This window comes from Diabrotica virgifera, chromosome 6 (assembly GCF_917563875.1).
Source record: "Diabrotica virgifera virgifera chromosome 6, PGI_DIABVI_V3a".
Classification (NCBI taxonomy): domain Eukaryota; kingdom Metazoa; phylum Arthropoda; class Insecta; order Coleoptera; family Chrysomelidae; genus Diabrotica; species Diabrotica virgifera.
In genome coordinates this window covers 207,588,582-207,615,559 of record NC_065448.1, presented here as the reverse complement: position 1 = coordinate 207,615,559, position 26,978 = coordinate 207,588,582, and the positions used below count along the sequence as shown (strand labels likewise).

Below are 26,978 nucleotides of genomic sequence, written 5' to 3'. Positions count from 1 at the left end.
CAGGAAAAAAATGTTTATTTGAGAAATAAATATTGTTTTTTGCTTAAATTCAATGTTAAAGCTGCCACCCACCTGTCGCTTGGCAGTTTGAACATTTCGTTTAAGCGAAAATCAATGTTTATTTGTCAAATAAAATTTTTTTCTGTTTACTGACAGTAGTAAAATTTATTTTGAATTAAATAATTACATTATATTCTTCTTTTTGTCTCACTTATTTTAATTAAAAAATGTTTTTTGAACACACTGTATAAATAATTATGTTAATGTTTATATTCTTGGATAGAGAATTGAATACCCTTTTAAATGAGCTATCATATGACCCCTATTCTCATTTAAAAAAATCATCGATTAAGTCATCACGCCCAGATGGATGACTTCACTAGTATGATATATATGCCAAAAAACCGTAATTTAAAAATAAAAATCGACGTGTTTCGGGAATTTTCCTTAAAGTAACCACTTTACGAAATAACGAATTTATGCGTTACTTTATTAGTAATATGGGGTATGACAAGTCCGCAGAAAGTGTGTTATTTTATTTATAAACAAATTAGCACTTCTAAATCTTCTTTATTTTTCAATTAGTGGTCTGTAACTCCTAAAATTTTTCCTTTGAGCCAAAAACACTCAAATAAAAATTCACCGTAATTTAGTTCTGCACAAAGTTATTTTTTTTCCGATTTCCTTCAACAAAAATTTTACTCAGAAAATCCGAGTTTTCCCAAAAAATCTGCAATTTTCAATTAAAATTTTAGGGAAGTACCTAATTATTTATCAATAATTAAATAATTGATGACATGAAAGATTTATTATAGTAGATTATACAGAGGGGCTAAATTATGGAATAAATTCATTTCTTTAAAACGGACGATTTTGGAGCAAAATCCCGAAAGAGGTCGATTTTTATTTTTAAATTACAATTTTTTGGCATATATTTCTTACTAGTGACGTCATCCATCTGAGCGTGATGACGTAATCGATAATTTTGTTAATGGGAATAGGGGTCGTGTGGTAGGTCATTTGAAAGGGCGTTATTCTCTATTCAGTAATATAAACATTATTATCATTAGGTATTTATACAGGGTTGCCAAAAAAAATTTTTGAATTAAATTAATTGGCGCAAAAAGAATGTATGTAATTTATTTAACTCAAAATACATTGTACTGCTGTCAGAAAATAGAAGAAAAGGTTTATTTCACAAATAAGCATTTCTTTTCGCTTAAATTAAATCACAAACAGCCTCCCTCCTACCTATTGGCAGTTTGAACATTTAATTTAAGCTAAAAGCAATGTTTATTTGCAAAATAAACATTTTTTTCTATTTTCTGACAGCAATAGAATGTATTTTGAGTTAAATAAATTACATGCATTCTTCTTCTTGCGTCAATTAATTTAATTCAAAAATTTTTTTGGCCTCCCTGTATAAATAATGATATTAATGTTTATAATACTGAATAGATAATTGAACGCCTTTGTAAATGAGCTACAACACGAACCCCTATTCCTATTTAAAAAAAATAATCGATTACGTCATCACGCTCGGATGGATGACGTCACTAGTTTGAAATATATGCCAAGAAATTTAAAATAAAAATCGACCTGTTTCGGGATTTTTCTCTAAAATCGTCCATTTTAGAGAAAATGAATTTATTCCATAATTTAGCCCCTCTCTGTATATCAGGAGACCGGCGACAATCTAACCAATAGTTTAGCAATAATTAAAATGTTAATTAAAAAATTTCGGTCGAAATAATAACCAGAAAGATTATGATACACCAGAATAACTATGATTTTCGTATAAAAAAGCACTATACCTATTCAACGTTCCTTACAGGATTGAAATTGGACCATTTGAGCGGTCTCAGGAATGTTATAAAGAAACAATTTTTTGGCTTATAAACAAATAGAACCCCTCAGAAAATATTAGATTTAATTAAATTAAGTTAACGCTGTTGAAAAGGGCACGGCTTCTGTGTCCTTTACGAAGAAAAACAAATTGAATTGCGAGGAGTGATTCCAGGTATAACCGGTCAAATTTGACCGGCATTTGCGACAGAGTTATAAACAACAGGATTTTAATCTTTGAACCATTAGATACCTTTTAATTCCGGTCCTCTTTGTACATACAAATTTTCATATCTTCAAGACACTTATAACAAAAAAGATTTATGTCACTGTCACCAAATTATTTAATTATTGATAAATAATTACTTCCCTCAAATTTTAGTTGAAAATTAAAGATTTTGTTTGGAAAACCCGAATTTTCCGAGGAAAATTTCCGTCGAAGGAAATTGGAATAAATTATCAATGTGCAGAATTACTGTCAATTTTTATGTGAGTGTTTTGGTTTAAAGTTAAAATTTTCGGAGTTATAGAGCAATAATAAAAAAAGATTTCGGAGCACTAATTTGTTTATAAACAAAATAGCACACTTTCTGTGGACTTTGCACAGCTATATTACTAATATAGGAAGTCTTAAGATTTGATTTCAGCATGTCCAGCAATAAAATAGCTGGTAATTAATTTTTCTTGTTTTTTACTAATTTTCCCAGATTATTACCTTACATCTTTCATTGAGTTGATGATTCATGTTGTGGACATTCTCAATTATTATATTTCTAATTTAATACTATTCTATCTAATTCCTCAAAACAAGCAAATTTCAATTAAACCCAGCTATATTATAATACCTTTTGCTTTAGTTTTCCTTGCAAGAAATAAACAAAACACATCTAAACTAAACCTAACCTCGCTTTTGGCCAATCATTCATCTCCGTGTCAAATAATTTCGACAGTCGAAATTATAATATCAACACCCTTTTTAAAGTCGCTATTAATTTCGATAGTCGCTATTTCATGACGTCACTTCGTTAGTTCAACTAAAATCCACAAGGCTCGCACAATCGCATTTCAACCGTCGCCATATTGAAAGCGACTTGTTTAGTGTCGAAATTTGATTTAGAATCAGGCCCCTTAAGAGTAAAAAAATCCTCATTTTAGCTTCTTGATGGCTGAAGCTGAAAAATCCGTAGAAATGTGGTCGATATCTGAAAATCCGAAATAATTTCGAAAATCCGTAGATCTACGGAAAAATCCGTAGAGTTAACAACCCTGAGCAAACAGCAACAAGGCAATGAAAAATTGACAGCTGACAAAATTAATGTCAGTGTCAGTACTGTCACTGTCACTACTGTCACTGTCAGTGGACATCTGAATCTGACCTAACCCTACTTTTGGCATTTGATTTCAAAATGTTAGCATTAAAACATTTTGAAAACACTTAACTGACTTATATGCTACGAAAACAGTAAATAGTTTAATTTATTTTGTGATGTAATGTAACCAAATAAAGTATAATATGTACAAAGGTGTAATTTTAAATATTAGGTTACATAAAAGTCTAACCACACATACCACTAGTTTACTAAAGGTAACATTTTTATTAATATACTGATATGTAAGTATAAATAATAACTGTGTTTATTTTAGCAATACAAATGTGGAGTAAACTTCGTTGTTCCCAGCACTACTTATGTTAATAAAACAAACTCAAAATCTTCACCTCCACTTCTTGTAGATATAGCAGACAATGGTGCGTTACCTTTGTCAGAGCTATTACCTCACAAGCCGAAGGTGGCCCCAGCTTGGCAGGTTACTCCATCCACCGACAGTTCCAACTTAGTAAAGCATTATATGAAACTATCAAAAATCAGGCTTACATGTAATTATATAGTTCTTTTTTATTGACATTACGATAATAGCACCAGTAGCTGATGATATATTGTGACCTGTGTGATACTGTGAGATTTAAAATAGTATAATATAAATTGCAAGTATACAATATTAACCCTCTAGCAGACTAACGAGGCCTGTCAGGTGTCACTCATATGGATATATAATGTACTTTGTTTCGCCTGTCTGCTGAAGAGTTAATATACTCATTCATTTAGTATTATTTTTTAGATGTCACCATCAACAGATCGAGTTCTTTGCAAGTTATTTATTGTCACTTCTGGTTATGTAACCAATTTGAATTATTGTGATCTTTTAGATACTAAGTGACACATACCAGGTCCCTGTCATCTTTATACTGAAGAAGCTATGAATAGTTAATGCTGAGCAAAAATTAATCATTTGGGTGAAAAAAGTGATTGTACTAATTATGATGCTTATAATACTGATGGCCAAAAAAATGGAACCCCTAGGACAAATATTTTTTTAAATATTTATTTATGGAAGTATACATTATAATATTCTTATTATTTGATAACATTACAAACAAATTTTCGTCAAAAAATTGATAGAGGGATCCTTGATTTTCTATTCGTGGCGTGCAAGTACTTGGAGGGAACATGAGAAACGATCGTGCATGAATAGCGGAGAAATCTTGCAACTTTTTTAAATAATTCATATTGTCAATTGAAATTGTCAAATTGACGTATATTTCATAACTACTATCATTGAAGAAGAAAAATTATATGTTGCTCACAATATTGATATGATATGCAATTATATAAAAGTAATTAAATTATTTGTATTTTGCTTGCAGTAGTGCATTTTAATAATTCATTTTATTTACCACATACAATTGACCATTCCAGGTCACGTGACTTTGACAGCGTGGGGCAAAAATTGTGTTTGAGGGGCAAAAATTGTGTTTTCAGTGTTCTTTTTGCTATTTTCTCGTTTTATTAGAAGAAATCTGTTTTTTTAACTACAAAAATTTCAAATATTAGTTATATAACACCCTCATAGGGGATGCAAAAACCCGGTATAATCAGAAAATCAGTTTTCTTGACCCATATCGTCATTCTGTTTACAGTGCATTGTGATTATAGTGATTTAAAACATCTGTCTTTAAATGCGGCTGGTATTATAAAAAAACTCACTTTATCTCTTTTACTTTTACTGTAACAATTTACAACTGAACAAAACACTGGTATTTTAATCATATTCTTAAATTAAACAATGGTTTTGTACTTTGTTTAAAAGATCTTTGCCCTCCAGTCGCTGTCAAATGACATCACCCTGGAATGGTCTATTGTTTATCTTTTAATAACATAACCTAAATCTTACTTTTTCTTCTTATAAATTTTTTTTGGGTTATGGCCTTCACAATTATCCAGCAACCAGGACTGCGAAAAATGTTGCCCAGCTATGAAACCAGGTGTCGCTTTTCTGAACTTACACGGTCCCAATACACTCAGTTACTCTATGGGGCATAGATTGAATTAAGTGGTCTATATCATATTACAGAATACTCATCCAGATTGTTCTTATAGCATGCCACAGGTCTTCTAAGTTGGCTGGAGGATGTAGAGCACAATCGATTTAGGTTTTGACCTACCATATCCCAGTTTTATCCACATTTTTGATTCTTAACAAATCAGCTGATCTTGATGCCCATTCCAATGTCTCTATACCAGAGTCGTGTATTATAAACTCCATGGTTTCACGGGCAATATGAGGTCTTGAGTTTTTTTTCTGCTTGGACTATAGTCATTCAGTCTCAATAAAAAGTAAATGTATTAAAGATATTGCCAATTAGTGAAACATGGTTATTATAATAATATTACAATTTTTTACGTCTTATTTTGCCTACTTATTACAGCTAATGTACATACTATGTTAATAAATATTATAAATATAATGTTTATCAAGAACGCATAGTGTATATATACATTTTACAAATAAAATTATTAATCTTAATATTTAAAATAAATGCATTCTTTTGTTTTGTTTTTTGCTTTGTTTTTTTTGTTTTGTTTTTTTCTTTGCTTTTTTTGTTTTGTTTTTTTTTTGTCACTACGATAAGATGTCAACCCGGTTCAACCCCTCGGAGGTTTAAATCCTCTTAGTGATTTTTTTTCTTTAAAATTTTTTTTTATATCTTTTGTAATTTTTTTTGTTTAATTTTTTTATTATTTTTTTTTAAACATATTTTTTTACAAATACCTATAACTAATTACAATAATATTTTACTATCCGACAAGAAAGATACCAAACAGTCAAAAATTTTCTTTTTATTAAGTGACAGAATAAGGTCTTGAGTTATCCTGTTGAAAGATCGCATTTGGAAGGGTGTAAAACCAGTTGCAGTACTTCACCAATACATCGTCGTTATCAGAGTGCCGTTAATAAGAACTAGAGGTGATATGTTTCTCAAACATAGATCACCTCATACCATAATCATTGGTTGTCTTGCAGTATGATGTTTAAAAACCAAGTCTATATTTCTTCCGTCACCTTGAAAACGTCTTACCCTTATGGGCCCATTACAGTCACCGAAACAAAACCACTAAAGCATACAAAATTCCATTGGCCATTCCAGTCTTGCCAAGGTGTGCACCATTCTAAGCATTGAGTCTTATGCTGTGGTGTCAAAGGTAACACCAAAAGCAGATGGTAAGCTCTCAGTCCCATTCTAGTCTGGGCTGATTATCGGAGAATAGGACATTTTTGGGAAAAGTTATTTACCAGCAATTTTATTGCTGGAATCGAATCTTATGATTGTATATATTAATAATATAGATATGCAAAGTCCGCAGATAGTGTGCTACTTTTTTTATAAACAAAATGGCGCTTGAAAATCGTGTTTTTTTCAATGTTTGCTCTATAACTCCAAAGATTTTAACTTTAGACCAAAAACACCCAAATAAAAATTCACCGCAATTAAATTCTGCATAGAGACGTGTTTTTTTCGGTTTACTTCGACGAAAACTTTCCCCGGAAAAGCGGGTTTTTCCAACAAAATCTTTAATTTTCAACTAAACTTTTAGATAAGTAGTTGTTAATCAATAATTAAATAACTTGGTAACGTAAAAGCTCTTTCCGTATATATTATAATTCCAGAAGCCGATGGAAATTGAATGAACAGTTTAGCAACAATTGAAATGTTAATTAAAAATTTACGGTCGCTATAATAACGACAATAATTATGATGCATAAGAATAACTATGATTTTTTCATAAAAAGACACTATACCTATCTAATGTACTTTACAGAATTGAAATTGGACTATTTAAGCGGCCTCAGGAATATTTTAAAATTATAAACAATTTTTTGGCTTATAAACAAATAGAATATCTCGGGAAATATTAAACTAAATTAAATTGTGAAAACGGTACTCGAAAGACAGCGGCAGGCCGCTTCTTTTAAAAGAAAAAACTTTTAATTATGACGAGTAGTTCCTGAGATACAACCGGTCAAAGTTGACCGAAATTTACGGCAAAGATATAAAAAATAGGATCATAATTTTACCATCACCTTTTTATTTTTGACCTCTTTCTCCACACCAATTTTCATATCTTTAAAATCCTCATAACATATATTATTATAATAAAAACTATCGATAATACGTGTGAAAATTGCCAAAAATAGCAAAATTCCAATCAAAAATTAGGTTGGAGAAAATGTAACCCTCAAAGTTCAAAATCGGTATACGTTAAAAAAATGCATTTTCTCGGCTTCCCATGGAGCAATTTCCTTCATTCTTTTTTTGTTCCCAAGTAACTCGAGTAGAGCCATCGAACTAACGCATTATTAAATGTCAAACTTGCTTTTCTTTTGTTATAATAAATTAATTTATTTATTATAACACAATATTTTAATTTGTTTAAATAATTATACAGCTTTCAAATGAGAATATTTATGTTTTTAACTTTAATAGGTACACTTGTAGTAAGTTTATCTAAAAAAAAGCCTACAACTGGAAAAAATATGTAATTTTTTGTTCTTATAAATAAATTAATCTATTATAACAAAACAAAAGCAAGTTTGACATTTAATAATGCGTTAGTTCGATGGCTCTACTCGAGTTATTAGGGAACAAAAAAAGAATGAAGGAAATTGCTCCATGGGAAGCCGAGAAAATGCATTTTGTTAACGTATACCGATTTTGAACTTTGAGGGTTACATTTTCTTCAACCTAATTTTTGATTGGAATTTTGCTCTTTTTGGCAATTTTCACACGTATTATCGATAGTTTTTATTATAATAATATATATTATGAGGATTTTAAAGATATGAAAATTGGTGTGGAGAAAGAGGACAAAAATAAAAAGGTGATGGTTTGAAAATTATGATCCTATTGTTTATATCTTTGCCGTAAATTCCGGTCAACTTTGACCGGTTGTATCTCAGGAACCACTCGTCATAATTAAACGTTTTTTCTTTTAAAAGAAGCGTCCTGCCACTATCTTTTGAATACCGTTTTCACAATTTAATTTAGTTTAATATTTCCCGAGATATCCTATTTGTTTATAAACCAAAAAATTGTTTATAATTTTAAAATATTCCCGAGGCCGCTTAAATAGTCCAATTTCAATTCTGTAAAGTGCATTAGATAGGTATAGTGTCTTTTTATGAAAAAATCATAGTCATTCTTATGCATCATAATTATTGTCGTTATTATAGCGACCGTAAATTTTTAATTGTTGCTAAACTGTTCATTCAATTTTCCTAGACTTCTGGAATTCTAATATATACGGAAAGGGCTTTTACGCTACCAAGTTATTTAATTATTGATTAACAACTACTTATCTAAAAGTTTAGTTGAAAATTAAAGATTTTTTTGGAAAAACCCGCTTTTTCCGGGGAAAGTTTTCGTCGAAGTAAATCGGAAAAAACACGTCTCTATGCAGAATTTAATTGCGGTGAATTTTTATTTGTGTGTTTTTGGTCGAAAGTTAAAATCTTTGGAGTTATAGAGCAAAAATTGAAAAAAACACGATTTTCGGGCGCCATTTTGTTTATAAAAAAAAGTAGCACACTATCTGCGGACTTTGTATACCTATATTATTAATATATACAATCATAAGATTCGATTCAAGCATAAAATTGCTGGTAAATAACTTGTCCTTGTATTTTCCTAATTAGCCCAGAGTATTCCACGTAATCTTTGATTAACTGTTCTTCTTGAGACTACCCTTCCTCTACCTGCAACTAAATCATCTCTTACTTGATATACACTGTCCCGTCTATTTCTGAGAGCAAGAAGCATTGCAATATTCTAGGACATCCAGATCTTCCACGATGCTGATAATTCTCATCATTGGACCATCTCCTCGAAACTCAACACTGTTGATGGATTAGCTTCAACTCTTCGTGAAATTGGCTGTAAACGTATACCAGCCTCTTTCATGAATACAATGCTTCCTGTTTCAAAGTCACTTAAATGACAAAATTGCCAATGACCGTGAACTCTTAGCATTTTCAATTTTTTGGGTAGATCAAGAACAATTCAAAATAACTAACACAAATAAACTAAAGTTAAATACACAGGAATAAACTTTTTTATCTTTTTTTGTTTTTGCGAAAAAAAAATAAAAAAAGACTTAAAGACAGTTAAAGAAAAGATAGATAAGTAAAACCTTTATCACATTTAAATTTTTAGATAAGAGTTACAAAATAAATACTTTTACTTACTTAATCCAGAACTCGTCTACCTTTCGGTGTGAGTTTTTACGGAGTTAGGTTCTCCATCGTTTTCTTCCACATTTCGTTCTATCCATGGCCAATGCTTTTGTTTCCTCCCATTTTATTCCTATTTTGTCGGCCGCTTCCCTCACTTCTTCTGTCCACGGGTGGAATGCATAAAACGTAGTACCTGCTAATGCTTCAAGTATGTACTACATTTTTGAAGATTTTACTACACTTACAAAGCATTACAAAACTTACAAATGCTTTGTAAGTATTTTACTACACTTACAAAGCATTTAATGGTTTGCAAGTGTAGTAAAATCTTCAAAAATATAGTACATACTTGAAGCATTAGCAGGTACTACGTTTTATGCATTCCACCCCACGTCTTTCTTGGTCTTCCTCTCTTCTTTCTTCCCATATCTCTCGCTTCATATATTTGTCTTATTATTTTCTTTTCTCCTCTTCTCAGTACATGTCCGAGCCATCTAAGTTGTCCTTGTTCGATTGTTGTTGTAACTGGGTGTATTTTCAGATTTTCTCTAAAGGTTTGATTTCTAATTTTATCTTTCCTTGTTTTCCCCTCTATTGTTCTCAAAAATGTCATTTCTGTGCTTATTAGTCTATTCTTTTGCCTTTTTGTTAATGCCCAAGATTTACAGGCATAGGATAGAGTGGGTTTCACAATCTTTTTCTATTTCCGTTTTTATATTCATAGGTATTTTTTTTTTAAAGTTACTCTTCATAATATTGTACAGCTTACCAGTCTTTGCAATTCTTTCATTTATCTCATCTTATAATTTTCCATCCCGGCTTATGATTACCCCCAAATACTTATATCTGTCTACCTGTTCAAGTTGCTTGCCATCTACTTTTATTTCATGTTTTCCTTTTTGTCTTCCAATTATCATTGTTTTTGATTTTTCTTTGTTTATTTTCATGTTTCTGATTTTTAGCTCTTCATACAATATGTTTATATTTTCTTGTAATTGTTTTTCTGACTCCCCAATGATCACCAGGTCGTCTGGGTAGCATAGTTTTGTTATTTGTATCATTCTCAACTTCTAATATCCTACATTATATTTTCTCCATTTGTGTTTGCATTCTTTTATGACGTCATCTAGTACTAGGTTAAAAAGTAGTGGGCTCAGGACACAACCCTGTTTTAATCCAATGTTGCTGTCGAATACTTTTGATTTTTCATTTCTTGTCCTTACATAGCTTTTCGTTTTTTTTTTGTGTAAACTCTGGATGCATCCTATTAGATCTTGTTCAATTTTTCTCTTCTCTAGTATTTTCCAAATATCTTCTCTTTTAATTGTGTCGAAAGCTTTTTCCATATCTATGAAACATACATGTATTTCTTTTTCTCTTTTAAGAGCTTTTTCTGCTATTTGTCTTTTTAGATAAGAGTTACAAAATAAATACTTTTCATCAAAATAAATAACTGGATTAACTATTTAGATGGGAAATTTATTTTTATACAATTTCATGAAGTCCACTTGTTGGAACAGACTCATCTGCAAACGACCACACCTTAAACTTATCATCTTTTGAAGACGCTTTATTATAAAATACAAATGTCTTAAATCCACGCGCATACAGGTTAAACCTCATCAAACTCTTCTGGTTGCGTAATCGAGAAACAATCCTGCGTCCCCCGAAATTCCGATGCAAAGCCCTCTTCACTCCAAGAGCAAACCTCTGTGCTCTTTTTCGACGAAACCACCTCTTCCGAATCGGACGACGACTTATTACTCTCCGACGATATCGAGACCACTTCTTCTTCGGATACGACCGATAAATATATTAATAATAATAATTTTATTACAAATTCAGAACAACATTAAAATAACTGGATACAAAGTGTGGCATTTTTTTGCCATCAGTACATTTAAAAATACATAAATTATCAACTACTGGTAGCTTTATTGTAGATTTATATCATATTTCATTTAATTCATATTATTCTATTGCATTTTAGCTCTCGTGGTGATAACATCTATGGCTGGTTATGCAGTAGCACCAGCCCCTTTTGAAATCACAACATTCTTGTTGTGTACTGCTGGTACTGGATTATTATCTGCAGCTGCAAATGCAACAAACCAATTCCATGAAGTGCCATTTGATGCACAGATGTCAAGAACAAAAAACAGAGTATTAGTTTGTGGAAAATTAACGTAATGTTCATAAAATATTTACTTGTTACCATCTAATTTGGTTGTATTTTAGGCTTACACATTCAATGTTGTTTGCTGCTACTACAAGTATTACTGGGTTAGGAATATTGTATTATGGGGTAAATGGTCTCACTGCCAGTTTAGGACTAACAAATTTAATTCTATACACATCAGTTTATACACCATTAAAAAGGATAAGTATTTTAAACACATGGGTTGGATCTATAGGTAAATATTTTTATTTAGTTCTATACTTTCTTTCTATATGTGATTCCAACTTATTTCTATTTGTGTATAAGCTTTTCTATATGTTTCTCTCTTTCAACATTGGATCATTATACAGGGCGTTTAATTGGGAAACGGAAATACTTTAGTGGTGAATAGAGGTCACCGAGCCGGTTCTAGATATAGTACATTTTTTGCTCTACCGACTTTTATAACCGAGTTACAGGGTGTTTTATCGATTTTTCCCATTTCTTTCCTAAGCCATAACTTTAGAACCACCCTGTATATTTTTTTAATATTTGGTACACATATGTCTCATTCAAAACCCAAACGACCGACATACTAACCATAAGAAAAATCCAGGTCCGGATTAACAAAAAATTATAAAGTAATTGTGACCTTAAAACAACACCCTGTATATTGAAATTTTGAAAATCTGTTTGCATATTTGAAAAGAGCACAAAAAAGTAAGTTTAATGGTTCGCTTCAATTTTTCGGCCAGACAATTTTATGACTTTCATTTTGAAATTATATTGAATTTTTTAAGAACTTTGACATTAAATAGCAGATATTATTAACTTTTAGTTATAAATTATTAAAGTTAATGAATAAATACTCATTTTAAAAATAATCAATACTTATTTACCACGTTGGAACGACCCAATTACTAATGACAAGAAAAATCCAGGTCCGGATTAAGAAAAAAATATAAAGTAATTGTGACCTTCAAACAACACCCTGTATATTGAAATTTTGAAAATTTGTTTGTGTATTTTAAAAGAGCATAAAAAACTGCGTTAAAAGGTGCATGTCAAATTTTTGCGCCGATAATTTAATTATGGCAATTTTGAAATCATATTGATAAATTCTGTCAAGGTCACAAGAAGCTACCAGAAAAATGAAGAACAATCCCAAGGTACTTAGAAAATCGATTCGAAATATTTTAAAACGAGCAAGGAAATGCATATTTTTTGAGCCTGTTATAGTTCAAATATTTTTAATTTATGAAATATGAAAAATATGAAATGTAACGAATTTTTGTTTTATTAGATATAGCAGTTTTTTTAATTCTTTACTAAATCATTAAAATATCCAAATTCTCGCAATTCTAATTTTTAATGATGTGCATATAGCTACAAATCCAGAGAATATATGAAGCCAGCGTAGTAAATAAGTATTAAGTTTTTTTAAAATAAGTATTGATTCATTAACATTAAATTATTATTAAAAGTTAACAATACCTGGTTTTTAATCTCAGAGTTCTTTAAAATTTCAATATAATTTCAAATTGATGTAATTAAATCAATGGCGAAAAAATTAAAATAAGCCTTTAATCACAGTTTTTCATGCTCTTTTAAAATGCGCAGACAAATTTTTAAAATTTCAATATACAGGGTGTTGGTTCAAGGTCACAATTACTTTGTATTTTTTTCTTAATCCGGACCTGGATTTTTCTTGTCATTAGTAATTGGGTCGTTCCAATGTAGTAAATAAGTATTGATTATTTTTAAAGTGAGTATTTATTCATTAACTTTAATAATTTATAACTAAAAGTTAATAATATCTGCTTTTTAATGTCAAAGTTCTTAAAAAATTCAATATAATTTCAAAATTAAAGTCATAAAATTATCTGGCCGAAAAATTGAAGAGAACCATTAAACTTACTTTTTTGTGCTCTTTTCAAATATGCAAACAGATTTTCAAAATTTCAATATACAGGGTGTTGTTTTAAGGTCACAATTACTTTATAATTTTTTGTTAATCCGGACCTGGATTTTTCTTATGGTTAGTATGTCGGTCGTTTGGGTTTTGAATGAGACATATGTGTAGCAAATATAAAAAAAATATACAGAGTGGTTCTAAAGTTATGGCTTAGGAAAGAAATGGGCAAAATCGATAAAACACCCTGTAACTCGGTTATAAAAGTCGGTAGGGCAAAAAATGCACTATATCTAGAACCGGCTCGGTGACCTCTATTCACCATTGAAGTATTTCCGTTTCCCAATGAAACACCCTGTATATATTTTTTTGGTAACTAAAGGTATGTTTTTACTGGAGCGGCTGTGGCGCTCATCACTGAACAATTTTAGCTGAGCGATGATTGCGGTATACTGCTTCACTGCTTGTGTGGTTTGTTTAGACTGAATCGTCTACAGCCGCTGTATCGCTGGAGCAGCTAGCGTCGATTTTTGGCGACTGGTCTGAGAGCAGACACTGAACAGTACAGTTATGCATCCTGTTTTCGCTGTGTCGGAGTTTTTTATTTGAGATATATTTAGCAGTTTGTGCAGTGAAGCTTGGTTTTATAAGTATGTTTCATTTCCTAATAAATTGTTGTTTATCAAAATTTTGAAGTATGCTTTTTCTCGTCTTCTTTTAAATATTGCATGTTTTTCTAATCTTGGAGCACTTGATATTTCTTCGTCCTCTATTTCTTCTGCTAAAAGGTATTTTAACAATGATTGTTTTCTTGTAATAATAATAATAATATTAATAATTAAAAAATGACTTTTTGTTATAAATTCTACTAAAATTATTTCGGCCCGAACAGATATTATTTTAGATTGTTTGGATCATTCGAAACAAAAAAGGTATTTTGTAATTTTCCATTAAGTTGATCGTTTTTGAGTTATAAACAATATAAAACTGATAAAAGAACGAAAAATGACGATTTTCAAGGCTTAAAAAACACAAGTTAAAAATATTTTTGTAATCATTAAATATCTAAATTCAAATTCAAACCTTCCATCAGGTCCCGATAATAATTGTTGCCATGTATTATTTTAAAATCTAAAATATATTTTTTTAATTGTTAATGATTAAGGTTCCTTAGATAAGACGGGCGATCGGGCTAATTAACAACTAAAAAACAATGTTTTAAAATGAAATAAGCCCAAAATACTTATCAAGAATTGATATAATTAGGTTTGAACTTGAACTTAGGTACTTCGTAATTTCAAAAATATTTTTTAATTATGTTTTTGAGCCCTAAAAGTCTTTATTTTTTTTAGTTTTAAATTGTTTATAACTTGAAAACCAATTACTTAAGAGAAAAATTACATAAGACATTTTTTTTCTTTCAAATGATCCAAAAAATCTGAAATAATATCTGCCCGGACCGAAAAATTTTTAGTAGAATTTACAATAAAAGTAATAATAATAGTCTCCCATTTTATACCGCTAACGCGGCTTTGGGATTGTAGCAGGGTAGTCTGCTATGTCTAGGGCCTACAGTATACAAGGAAGGTAACAAAGTCAGTGCTACGCTTCAACCGCCTATTATATTATTACTCCTGGTTTTACCCATGGTACTCATTTTATTCAGGCTGAGTCGACCTGTAGCCCATAGACATTTTCAAAAATGTCTATCTGTTCTCGCCGGTGCTGGGATTTGAACCCCGGCCTACCTGCATGGAGGTCAGACATCCTACCGCTGAGCTACTCCGGTCCTATCATAAAAGCCATTTTTTTATTACGAATTAATTATAGTCTGGATAAATCGGGGACTCCTTGTTTGTTATAATTTTTAACATACTAAATTACATATTACCAAATAATTTTTATCCATTAAACAGACCGGTAAAGGTCGTTCTTATATCGGTTCTATGGAACTGACTACAAGTTTTTCAGTCGTAATGCTCCAATCGCCCAGATACTTCTCGCCCGTCTCCGGAACGTCGCGTCTTTTTCACCAATAAACTGCTGGCGGATTTTTTGCGGTTGAAGCGCTATAGAGGTTGAAGACTTAGAGCCCGTTCACATGAGAGGCGCTTAACGCGCGATTACAACTACATACATTTTACGTGAGACCGATCATATGCTAACGCGCGTTTTAGGTCATTAAAAGGCGCGTTAGCATGTGAACGGCGTCAAGTAAAATGTATGTAGTTGTAATTGAGCGTTATCAAAACGCGCGTTAAGCGCCTATCGTGGGAACGGGACCTAATTATCGCTTCAGTAAAAACACTCCGGTTGCGATCGTCTCATACTGATCATCGGTCTGCGACGATCTTTAAGCGATGAGCGCAACAGCGCTCATCGCTGTTAACGTACCTTAAACCGGCTTAATATATGTTATTATTTCAAAAAATTCATTATTTGAATGGACACCGCACACATCTTATAGAAAATATAATGTCACTCAAATGCAATAAAATATACATGAATAGATTCGTCTCTAAATTATCATTTCATATCATTGCGCCAACTCTGCATTTGGTTGATAACGGCATAAATTGATATACAGTGGAACCTCGATTATGCGTCTCTCCATTAACCGTCACCTCTGTTAACCGTCAGGGTACATACAGACATTGTATTGACTACATAAGCAAAAATTTTAATGTAAAAAAATTAAAAAAGAAAGTTAATTTGATTTGTGTGATGAGGACACAAACGGCTATCCATTGCTGACAGATAAAGAAATCGTTGAAATGGCAACAAACGCGGACCAAACAGATTCAGAAGCCGACAACGACTTGAAATTTGACTGTAGATATGTTGATGAACCTATTGTAACTGACAAAGATTTGCGTAAATAATCTAGAGAAACTGCATCGCACATGCAATAATTCATCGAGTGGTATTCTCAACAAGAAGAAGCCAATAAAGTAGATTACATGCTCTTATGCCGATAAAGAAATTCAGCCGTCGCAAAGTGTGAAGTCCCAGAAAACATTATACATGAAGATGACATTGAAACGGTTGAAAAGTTTACATACCTGGGAGTAGAAATATATGCCGACGGATCAGAAGATGGAGAAATAAGGAAAAGAATAACGCAGGCAAACAGAGCTTATTTTGCCCTCTCCCATATATTTCGGTCAAAAAGTGTCCACCGAAATACAAAGATTAGAATCTATAAAACCTTAATTCGACCAATAACATGCTATGGCAGTGAAGTCTGGGTGCTGAAAGAAACATCCAAAAACAAACTCGACACATTCGAAAGGAAAGTACTTAGGAGAATACTAGGACCTGTGAGGGAAAACGGAATCTTCAGAAGTCGATACAACAACGAGCTTTATCAACTTTATAAGGAAACGCCCCTGTCAGACTTCATTAGATTACAAAGATTGCAATGGGCCGGACATGTGATAAGAATGGGAGAGGATAGGCTACCAAAACGAGCACTGAATGCTAGAATGCAAGGAAAGAGACCGGTTGGGAAGCCACGAAAGCGCTGGGAAGACACAGTAAACAGCGACGCACAAGCCCTTTTAGGAGTCCGTGTATGGAGAAGAGCAGCCACAGACAGGCAAGGGTGGAGGCAAAAAATAAAGGAGGCCAAGGCTCAATTTGGGCTGTAGTGCCGTAGAAGAAGAAAGTGTGAAGCAACAGTAAAAAAAACAAAGATTTCAGAATGTTTTAAATTGATTCGGTTGTACGAACACAAATCCCTCTTATATTGTCAAACAAACCATACAAATGAAATTTGCGAGTTGTACTATGAATTTTTAATTTTTTTTAATGTTCTGTTAACCGTCTTTTCGATTATCCGTCATACCCTTGGTCCGGTGCCCTGACGGATAATCGAGGTTCTACTGTAAATAAATCTAAAATCAAATGGGTATATACGTGAATGATAAATGAGATTTTGTGAATTGATAATTCATAAATCTTTCTGCAGGTATTAAGGCAGTATAGTTCTTCTAATCCACTAAGCTCACGCTGGGTTAAGCTGTTCAACAGCAACTAGACTAATAGTATTCATGAATATGACAGTTCAACATGTGATTTTCATAAACTTTAATTACAATTTACGCCGTTATTAATCAAAATTTAGAATTGGCGCAAGAATATGAAACGATTGTAATTTCGAGACAAATCTATTTTGTGAGACAAAGATGTGTGCAGTGTCCTTTACTCCCTTCTTGAATGCTTATTTCGTACATTGAAATTTAGGTATCTTTGATACGGCAATCAAGAAGCTATATCAAAATTGTCTCTTATGTCTTTTTCATACTGTAATTCCATTGTTAAATAATTTCACTAAACTTTGCTTGGTTCAAAATTCTTTGTACTCTTCATAATAACAACATATTATAAAACTATGATTTTACTGTTCTTTGTCTTTTAAATGTATTACAAATTCCATCTATGTAACTTTAAAAATACTACTTGTTTAATACCAATACTAATACAGTACTGCAGTACTAATACTATTTAAATTAAGTTATATAAAATGTATTCAAATTATTAACTGAATCACCAAATGATAAGAACAATCAGCATTGTCATAATTAAACAAATTGGTCCAAATTATCAAAGTTCTAAAATAACTTACCCCTAATCCTACTTATATGCTCATAAACATAATATAATGTTTTGCAGAAAATTTTAACCACTGTAAGAAAACTTGATGATGACTTATACATATTATGAAATTAAGCAATTGAAATTGAGGACAGTAAAGGAGATCATGAGTATTCAGTCTTGTAGTGTTATCAGAGCATTTTCCTTTCTTTAATTAATTTGATCAATCCACTTGGCTTTGCTTTAATTTTGAGAACTGTTTGTTTTTAATGAATTGTTTGGATACAGGAACAAAGTAATCACGTTGAAGGGCACAAAAGAGATCTGAATTCACAAATTTGTTTTTTGTACTTTTATTTTTTTAATTGGAGGATGCCACATATAGGTATATTTGAAATTTATATTTTAATAAGTACTTAAACATGTACACAATACACGTTTTCTTTTCAGTTGGTGCCATACCTCCTTTAATGGGTTGGGCTGCTTGTGCAGATTCATTAGGACCTGGTGCATGGCTCATGGCCGCCCTCCTTTACAGTTGGCAATTTCCACATTTTAATGCTTTATCTTGGAATCTACGACCAGATTATTCAAGAGCAGGTTATAGGATGATGGCTGTGACTGATCCAGCACTTTGTAGGAGAGTCGCCTTGAGACATACTATTGCCATTCAGGCTATGTCTGTGGCTGCTCCTCTCTTAGACACTACGAACTGGTGGTTTTTATTGGAGACTACCCCATTAAATGTGTACTTTATTTATTTAGGTAAAGTATAATTTATAACATGTTATTTTAATTAAAATTATAATATTAGGTATTTGCTTCAAGTCTTACATATCATACTATCAGATCACTGTACAGTAGGTGACAAAATGTATTCAATGTACTTTTTTTGTTCTAAATTTGTTAAAATATATTTAACACGTTAAACGCCACGTGAGTTGTATTTAACTCACATCCTGTTTGGACCAGCGCGTTAAGTGAGTTAAATATAATTCCATTAACATTGAGATTCTGAAAATGGAGCCTGAAGTAAAAAAAAATCAATTTGGCGGTTAATGTGTTAACTCGTTCAGCGCCCACGCCGTCAATATGTCGGCCCGAGAGTTTCATCAAGGGTGCCAACGACGCAGAAGTGTCGGCGGTGATATTGTGTTACTAAATGAACCATTACACATGTTTACGGTATGGGCATTGAAAATGTTAAGGATATATTGATGCCTTAGTAATAAAACTAAACAGCTCATTAGGACATGTCGTGTTAATGAATTTTGAACATTTTCAATCACAGACTAGTATGAAACTCCGAGATTCTCATAGAAAAGTATGTTGCTGTTTTGTGTGAAAGTATATTAGAGAGATATCGCAAAGGCATTTTTATCGCACGTTAATAGCGGAATGTGCTATTTGTACATGTACGCAAGCGCAGAGGGAATGTTACGCTAATACCGGATAACGTGTCCCGCTATTTAGGTCGAAATAAGGGACGGTAATAACGTTAACGCTAATTTGACATTTGGGATGAAACAAAAATAATTTATAGAATACAAATTTTATAAACTAAAAACTGTGAATCATCTTCTTTCCTATGTTGAGAAACACGCTGCGTTCTTATTTTGTCTACAATAGACTACTTTTTGTGGTTAGGATATTAGTTATTCATTCAGATATTTTATATTATTTTTATACTGATTATTTATATTTGTTGTTGGTTAAATCATTAAAATAAAATGCATGTCAACCTGCTCAATATCCAAATTCATTTTTTAATAAAAAAAATTAAAGTATTCCTCAACATTAATTTCTAGGTTATATTTTAATCCCATAAGTCGGTTGTCATAATAACGTTAAGCCCCGCCCCCAGAACATTTGCGATAACTCTCTTGATGCTTGTGTTGAAATATACCGTTATCGGTTATTTACGTCTTGTCACGCTATTAACGTTTGCCTTTGCGATATCTCTCTATTGTTATCGAGGCGTATAGGCTGTGGACTGAAACTAAATTAAACGCGGTACCCAACTTGCTCAGAATTTTTTCATTTTCAAATCTATCTATCTATTGCCCTTAATTTGTCCGAAGTTGAACGTAGGCCTCCCCCTTATTTTTCCACTCTTCTCGGTTCAGTGCTAATGCTGTCCATCTGGTCCCTGCGTATCTTTTAGGTCATCCGACCATCTCATCTGTGGTCTGCCCCTTCCTCTTTTGTAGTCCCAAGGTCTCCAGTGAGTTATCGCTTCATTCCATCTTCCTTCTCCTCTGTCTGCTGTTGTGTCCTGCAAATTTCCATTTGAGAGTAGCTGCATCTTTGTTTACGTCTTTCACTTTGGTTTTATTTCTGATCCATGTGTTTTTCTTTCTATCACTTAGTTTGATACCCAGCATCTGCCCTTTGAGTCTTTTACATCTTTTCCATATTTTCCTTTGTGAAGGTTCATGTCTGTGCTCCATATTTAAGTACTGGTAGAACACATTGATTATATACTTTTGTGCGGAGGTATTGGGCATATTTCTGGGTTTTCAGGATAAAGCTAATTTTTCCGAATGTCACCCATGCGAGTCTGATTATCTTTTTATCTCTGCTTTTTGGTTTTGGCATTTTCAAATATTCAGGTAAAATCATGATACCACTATTAATTGAGACACGCACTATGGCGGTTACCTTGCCGTATTTTACTCTACGAACCATTGAACATTATGAAGATGACTCCAATAGTAGTGAATCTAGCTATACTTTAATTTGGTTGCTTTTTAAGTGAAAGTACTTGCCCGTTTTCTGATTGCTATTTCATATTACCAAATCATACTGGTGCACATATGGCGTACTGTAAAAACAGGTCGATTAACATTGTTCTATCTAGAGTACCAGGGTAAGTTTTTACACTATGAATGTTATTTCTGTATGTTTTTGGTGCTAGGATAGTCAGTCTGATTTTCAATCAGAAGTAATCTTGTAAGTGTAATCTTGTTGTGATGTGCATCTTGGGGAGATAGATCTCCATGTATAATATCTTACGGGTAGATTAAACCACATGTTGGAGATTAAAATTTTCTCCCCTTGATCCTGATATTATCTATACATAACGGCTTCGGCATTCAAAAGAATAAAAACTTTGATGATATCTCACGTACATTTTGTTTATTTGGATTTAAAGATAGAAACTGCTACACATCCTATACTACATTTTTTCTTCTTATAAAGGTGCCTATATTCTTATGTTGTTGATGAACTGACACTCTTATTCTATTCATTGTAGCTCGAAATAGATCAGTCCGTTTACTAAGATTGGCCAACCAGGATATACGTCTGTGTCCAGGGGCTCCCTTGCTCCCAATAATACATTTTTATCTATACAAACCTACTTTTTATTGTTATCAAGGTTTTTTATAAAGTTAGCCATTCGAAAAACGAATGTGGATATTAACAAAAACAAATTTTTTCAGCTTATAAATTTTACAAAGAGTCGTCAAGTGCTACCTCAAGGAAACTGTTCCGGTTTTCTTTAATTCATTTGCCGTTAATAATGGTCCTATTTTTAATAAATAAAAAGAAGTGGTTTTTGTTTGACGATCAGAAAACCGAAACAAATAGGACAGAGTTAGTGAGTGCGTAGTTAAAGTGATATTTTATTTCAAATAAAGTATTAGGTACAAATGTGATTTTTTATTTTCCCTCTATTGGTTTAATAAAAGAAATTTCAATATTCTTTTAATTATCAATTCAACATATTTTGGTAAATAACACCAATATAATAAAAATACAGACCTCGTTAATAAAAAGAAATGACTAACGATGTATAAGTAAATAAAATAACGGAGAGACGAATTACTTTGGCAGCTTTTTTGATGAATTACTTGTACGAGTTTCAAATCTTTTAAAAGTACTTCATCAGGAGATAACAAGACAATAAATATTGTCATCCTTACACAATAACAACCCCTAAATAATACTAATAATGAAAGTTCAAAAGACAATAAAGAAACTGAAAATACAAAAGACATCAGGCGCTGATAATATCAACAGCGAGTTCATCAAATATAGGGTAGCGGAACTAAAGAAAAAACTCAGTATTATAATTTCGGGTATACACCAAATCAGATAAATTTTGGTGTATTCGTACATACACACAGAAAACTGCAAAGTCCTATTAGGTCAGACGACTCACTTAAAATGGATGTTACAAAAAGTAAGACTCCAATAACTTTGGAAACATAACTTTACTCAGTAAAAAAAAAACAAAATATATGGTAATCATTAAGCGTGAAATACTATATACACAGCTTTTGTCTAACCAACTGCCAATATAGGGTTGATAGCTACACATTCCTTGTACCAACAGCCAATGGGACTATTCATAAAGACGAAATAAATCTTGAGAAGCAATGATTTACCACTCAGGATTAAAGTCTCCATCCTCAGAACTTATGTTTTTTTTACCTTACTGTACGGAGTAGAGACTTTGTGAAGCTTCTGTAAAAACGCTCGAAGTCTTTGAGCTTATTATGATGTGGCGTTATGGATGCCTATTAATAATGTTTAGGAAGGATATCTAGAATGAGAAAGAAATGCAAAAATAATGCAAATTAATATTACTGTATAAGAAAAAAGAGGAAAAGGAAGATTTTTTGGATCAGAACCTAAGAAAATGGTTCTACAACTGAACTGTTGCCAAGAGCTACTAGCCATATTAATTGCCAATATCCAAAATGGATAGACACCGTAGGACGCTCACTAAGGCTGCCCTGAAAACTTCTATAATGTTTATTTTAATAAGTTACAGTGGTGAAAAAAAAGAGAAAATTTAGTGTGGTTTTTAATTTCATTCAAAAGAAACTTTTTGTTTATTCTAAGGGACTTTCAGCCCTCGGTAATAATGTAATCTTTTATTCTGCGTTTAAATTTTTCAAAAATATTTATTAGTTTTCTCAGGATTCGAAAAAAATGATTACATTTAAATAGCATTGGGCCAAGATTTTGCGCCTACCCCCTTACCTAGCGAAAAGAGTAAAACGAGTAGTAAAAGAGAACAAGACGAGTTGCTTATGAACAAATCGAAATGTTGCCGGCGATCGACAAACGCTGTACCCAACCTACGGCATTTATTGGTGACCACAGCTGACTCTGGACGCCACCTACGGTGTTTATTGATAATCATGGCATAATATAATAATAATAATAATAATAATAACGTTTATTTACTTGAAAAATATACACATATAAAAATATATATATAATTATTATGTTTTGTATTGATATCAATCATATGTTTTGTATGGAAAGGCTGTATGTATCTGCCAGACAAGCGTCTGGCTTGACGATGTACGTAACCTACGGCATTTATTGGAGACCAAAGCCTTAAACCGAACAAGAAAAAATAAATAAGTTCTACTGACTATTAAAACGAACACACACTAGTTAGTACATTCTTTCACGGTTTTTGCTCTAAATTTTAAAGAACCTCTTGGATTGACATGACATTTGGCATACGCATAGCTTACATGTCAAAGAAAAAAAGTGATATTGTGCCGATGTGTGCTTTTGCCCTGGGGGTGACTTTCACCCCCTGTTGAGGGTGAAAAAATATTAGTCCAAAATAAGTCTGGAAATGGATAAACTGACTAATTTTAAGTAACTTTTATTCTATAGAGCTTTTTCGCCAAGTCAACACTTTTCGAGTGAATATTTTCATTTTTCAACAAAATAACTACATTTTTAGACGGTTTTTCGCAAATAACTCAAAAAGTAAGTATTTTGTCGAAAAAAACGTTGTTAGCAAAAATATAGCCTGTAAAAAAAATGGGGTACGCGTTAGGTCTCTGGACCTCGTCAAACCAGAGTTATAGCCAATCAAAAATAGTTTCATATTCACCAAATTTCAAATAGAATATTTCGAAGTGAAATATCCAAAAAATTAAGCACTTTTTGGGAAAAACTCATTATAATTTTTTTAAAGTGTTTAAAAAAGCTTTATTTTTGTTTTATAAAAAGTTTATAGCATTAAATATAAGCAAGTTACGCTCAAAATAAAGTTGGCCCCTTTTGTTTTGGCAAAAAAATTGGGAAGACCACCCCCTAATTAGCAACTTAAATGAAATTAATCGTTACCGCTGCACAAATTATTTTACTTATGTTGTGTTTATATGATCTGTAAGTTCCATCGATTTAAAGTGCTTATTTTTGAAAAAATTTGGTTTTAAAGTAAAATTTTTAAAAACTTTAATTTTGAAAAATATGCTTTTTTTCAAAATAACTAAAAATTGTAAGAGATACCAAAAATCTCGAAAAACCAAAAAAGTCAGCTCTGCTTTTCTGAATATCATGTATTTTTTTGTTTTTCTGTTAGACAAAAATTGATTAAGATTTGGCGTTTCTAAATTTGCATACATTCGTGATCAGTGACTGAACCCCTTTTAACTACAGCCCTTTCAAAAATAAGGACTTTGAACCAATAAAACTTACACATCATATAAATAATACATACAAGAGTCCAGAAAGTTGTGAAGTCGTAACGATTAAGTTCATTTGAAATACTAATTAAGGGGTGATTTTCCTGATTTTTTTACCAAAAAAAAAGGGACTAACTTTATTTTGTGCGTAACTTGTTTACTTTTGATGCTAGAAATTTTTTTTGTACAACAAAAATGAAGCTTTTTTAAACACTTTTAATAAGTTGTAATGAGTTTTCCCCGAAATGTGCTTCATTTTTGGTTATTTCACGTTAAAGTATTCCATTTGGAATTTGCGAATTAGAACCTATTTTTAATTAGCTATAACTATGCTTCTACTAGGTATAGAGACGTGATATATACACTATTTCTTTAAATTTTTTACTGGCTATATTTTTGCAAAGAATATTTTTTCGATAAAATACTTACTATTTGAGTTATTTGCGAAAAACCGTCTAAAAGCGTGGTTATTTTGTTGAAAAAATGAACATATTCACTGGCAAATAACTCGAAAAGTATTGACTTAGTGAAAAAACTCTATAGAGCAAAAGTTACTTAAAATGAGTCAGTTTATCCATTTCCGGACTTACTTTGGACGAATATTTTTTCACCCCTAAGAGGGGGTGAAAACCACCCCCGGAGCAAAAGCACATATTGGCACAATATCACTTTTTTTCTTTGACTTTTTAGCTATGTGTATGCCAAATTTCATGTCAATCCAAGCGGTTCTTTAAAATTTAGAGGTTTTGCAATATTTTACCGTTAAAGAACGTACTAAGTAATCGCCGTCCTGAATGAATCTTGCATACTTGTAGGAAAATTGGGGCAGACAGTCCACTGGGACAAGAAGGATTGGTCCAGGTAGATCAAGGATCAAATACCTGTAGGAACATTCGAGCATGCAATTCAATGTGACGATGAGTATTGGTACAGGTATATCAAGGAGAATCATTCGAGCCCCAATGATCTCCATAGCCTCCTCATATCACGCTGATGCGTTATGAAAGGGTACTACCATATAAATGTTCCAGGACAGTGTGAGGCGCTTTAGCCCCGTACCTATATAGTCTGTATGTGTTTTGTGTGTCCGAGTATCGAGCTTCCATAAGGCTACCAAGCAGAGCCTTTCGGTTAAGCAGACTTTTAATATTTTGTTAGTATTTTTTTGGTTGGTATGTGCCATTAGCAAGTAAAGCGGCGGGATCTCCTAATGACACAATCTAGAAGAACAAACACCTGCAGCACATACGGTGAAACGAAACTGCAACGAAACCCTTTTGAAATTATTAGTTTGAAACTTGTTTGAACAGTTTACCACACACGCCGCAACCCCAAACTTCACAACCATTTCAGTATAATAATAATAATATCGTTTGGTATTTTTGCCGGGGAGATCCTTTCGGATAGTTCCAGCGCCAATTACATCTTTAACCCTGTTTCAAGTTAGTGTCGATGTACACTAACCATTTCAGTAATCTGTGAGAACAGACGTCTGTAACGAATACTGTAAACGATTACTTTATACAAAATACCTACCTACTGAGAAATACGATTCTCGATATGATTACCGGTACTCACATACAAAAGTAATCATAGTAATCAAAGTAACGAATACTGCAAATGATTACTTTATACAAAAGTAACGGTTTGTAACGAATACTGGAAAGTAACTATAATCAACATCACTACCTGTATCTCGGAATCGAAACATTTGCAGACATACGTTTATAGAGCAAACTGTCATTATTTTTCCATGTAGTTTTTAGTCCAAGTTTTTTTAAACCCCTTAAAGTTTTTCATACTTATTTACTAACACCCTGTATATCTGTTCGGTTGTTTGATTTTCCCAGAATTGTCCAAATTGTACCATTTAATGTTTGACTATCCCTGCCACCAGTCCTTTTAATCTATTAGTGTATATAAACTGCAAATAAAATGACTTAACTTGTTTTTTTAGTACAATATTATTGTAATTCATTCGAATGTTCTTCTCAGTCACTGTTCTATTACACACCACTTGTAATCTCAAATACAATCTAGAGGATTGCCAATATAGTCTATTTTCGCAAATATTGCATGTCCAAATCGCTATATAATGATGCTTAACTCATTTGCTACCAAAGGGTATTTATTTTTCATCCTCATACACCATAGCTATTTAAAATTATGTGCAGTGCGATCCCCGGTTCACGGGTGAGACGCTGGTCTATGGGAAAAATCGATGTGGCTCATATGTGACTCGCTTGGTAACGAACGTGTTAATAACAGAGTTTGATTCCGCCATATGCTGTTCTTGGTAAAACATCTATAATTTCTATTTCTTAATCTTAATTTTTTTAGTCAGGTAATATGAATTGGAAGGCGACACATACAATAAACTATATATGTGCACTGATAGTCTAGGACTAGGATAATTATTATATTGTGTAATAAAATAAAATAACAACTGACG

The 26,978-nt window shown here is 32.2% G+C and overlaps 1 protein-coding gene across 1 annotated transcript; it reads left to right on the top strand.

The window, feature by feature from the left end:
* Nucleotides 1–3,156: 3,156 nt before the first annotated feature.
* Nucleotides 3,157–21,734, top strand: LOC126887164 (protoheme IX farnesyltransferase, mitochondrial). Its single transcript, XM_050654548.1, has 6 exons — nt 3,157–3,430; nt 3,490–3,721; nt 11,405–11,600; nt 11,653–11,828; nt 18,531–18,845; nt 21,524–21,734. Exons 1-6 carry the CDS (start codon nt 3,359–3,361, stop codon nt 21,691–21,693), a joined length of 1,161 nt encoding a protein of 386 aa, XP_050510505.1. The 5' UTR covers nt 3,157–3,358; the 3' UTR covers nt 21,694–21,734.
* Nucleotides 21,735–26,978: the final 5,244 nt, after the last annotated feature.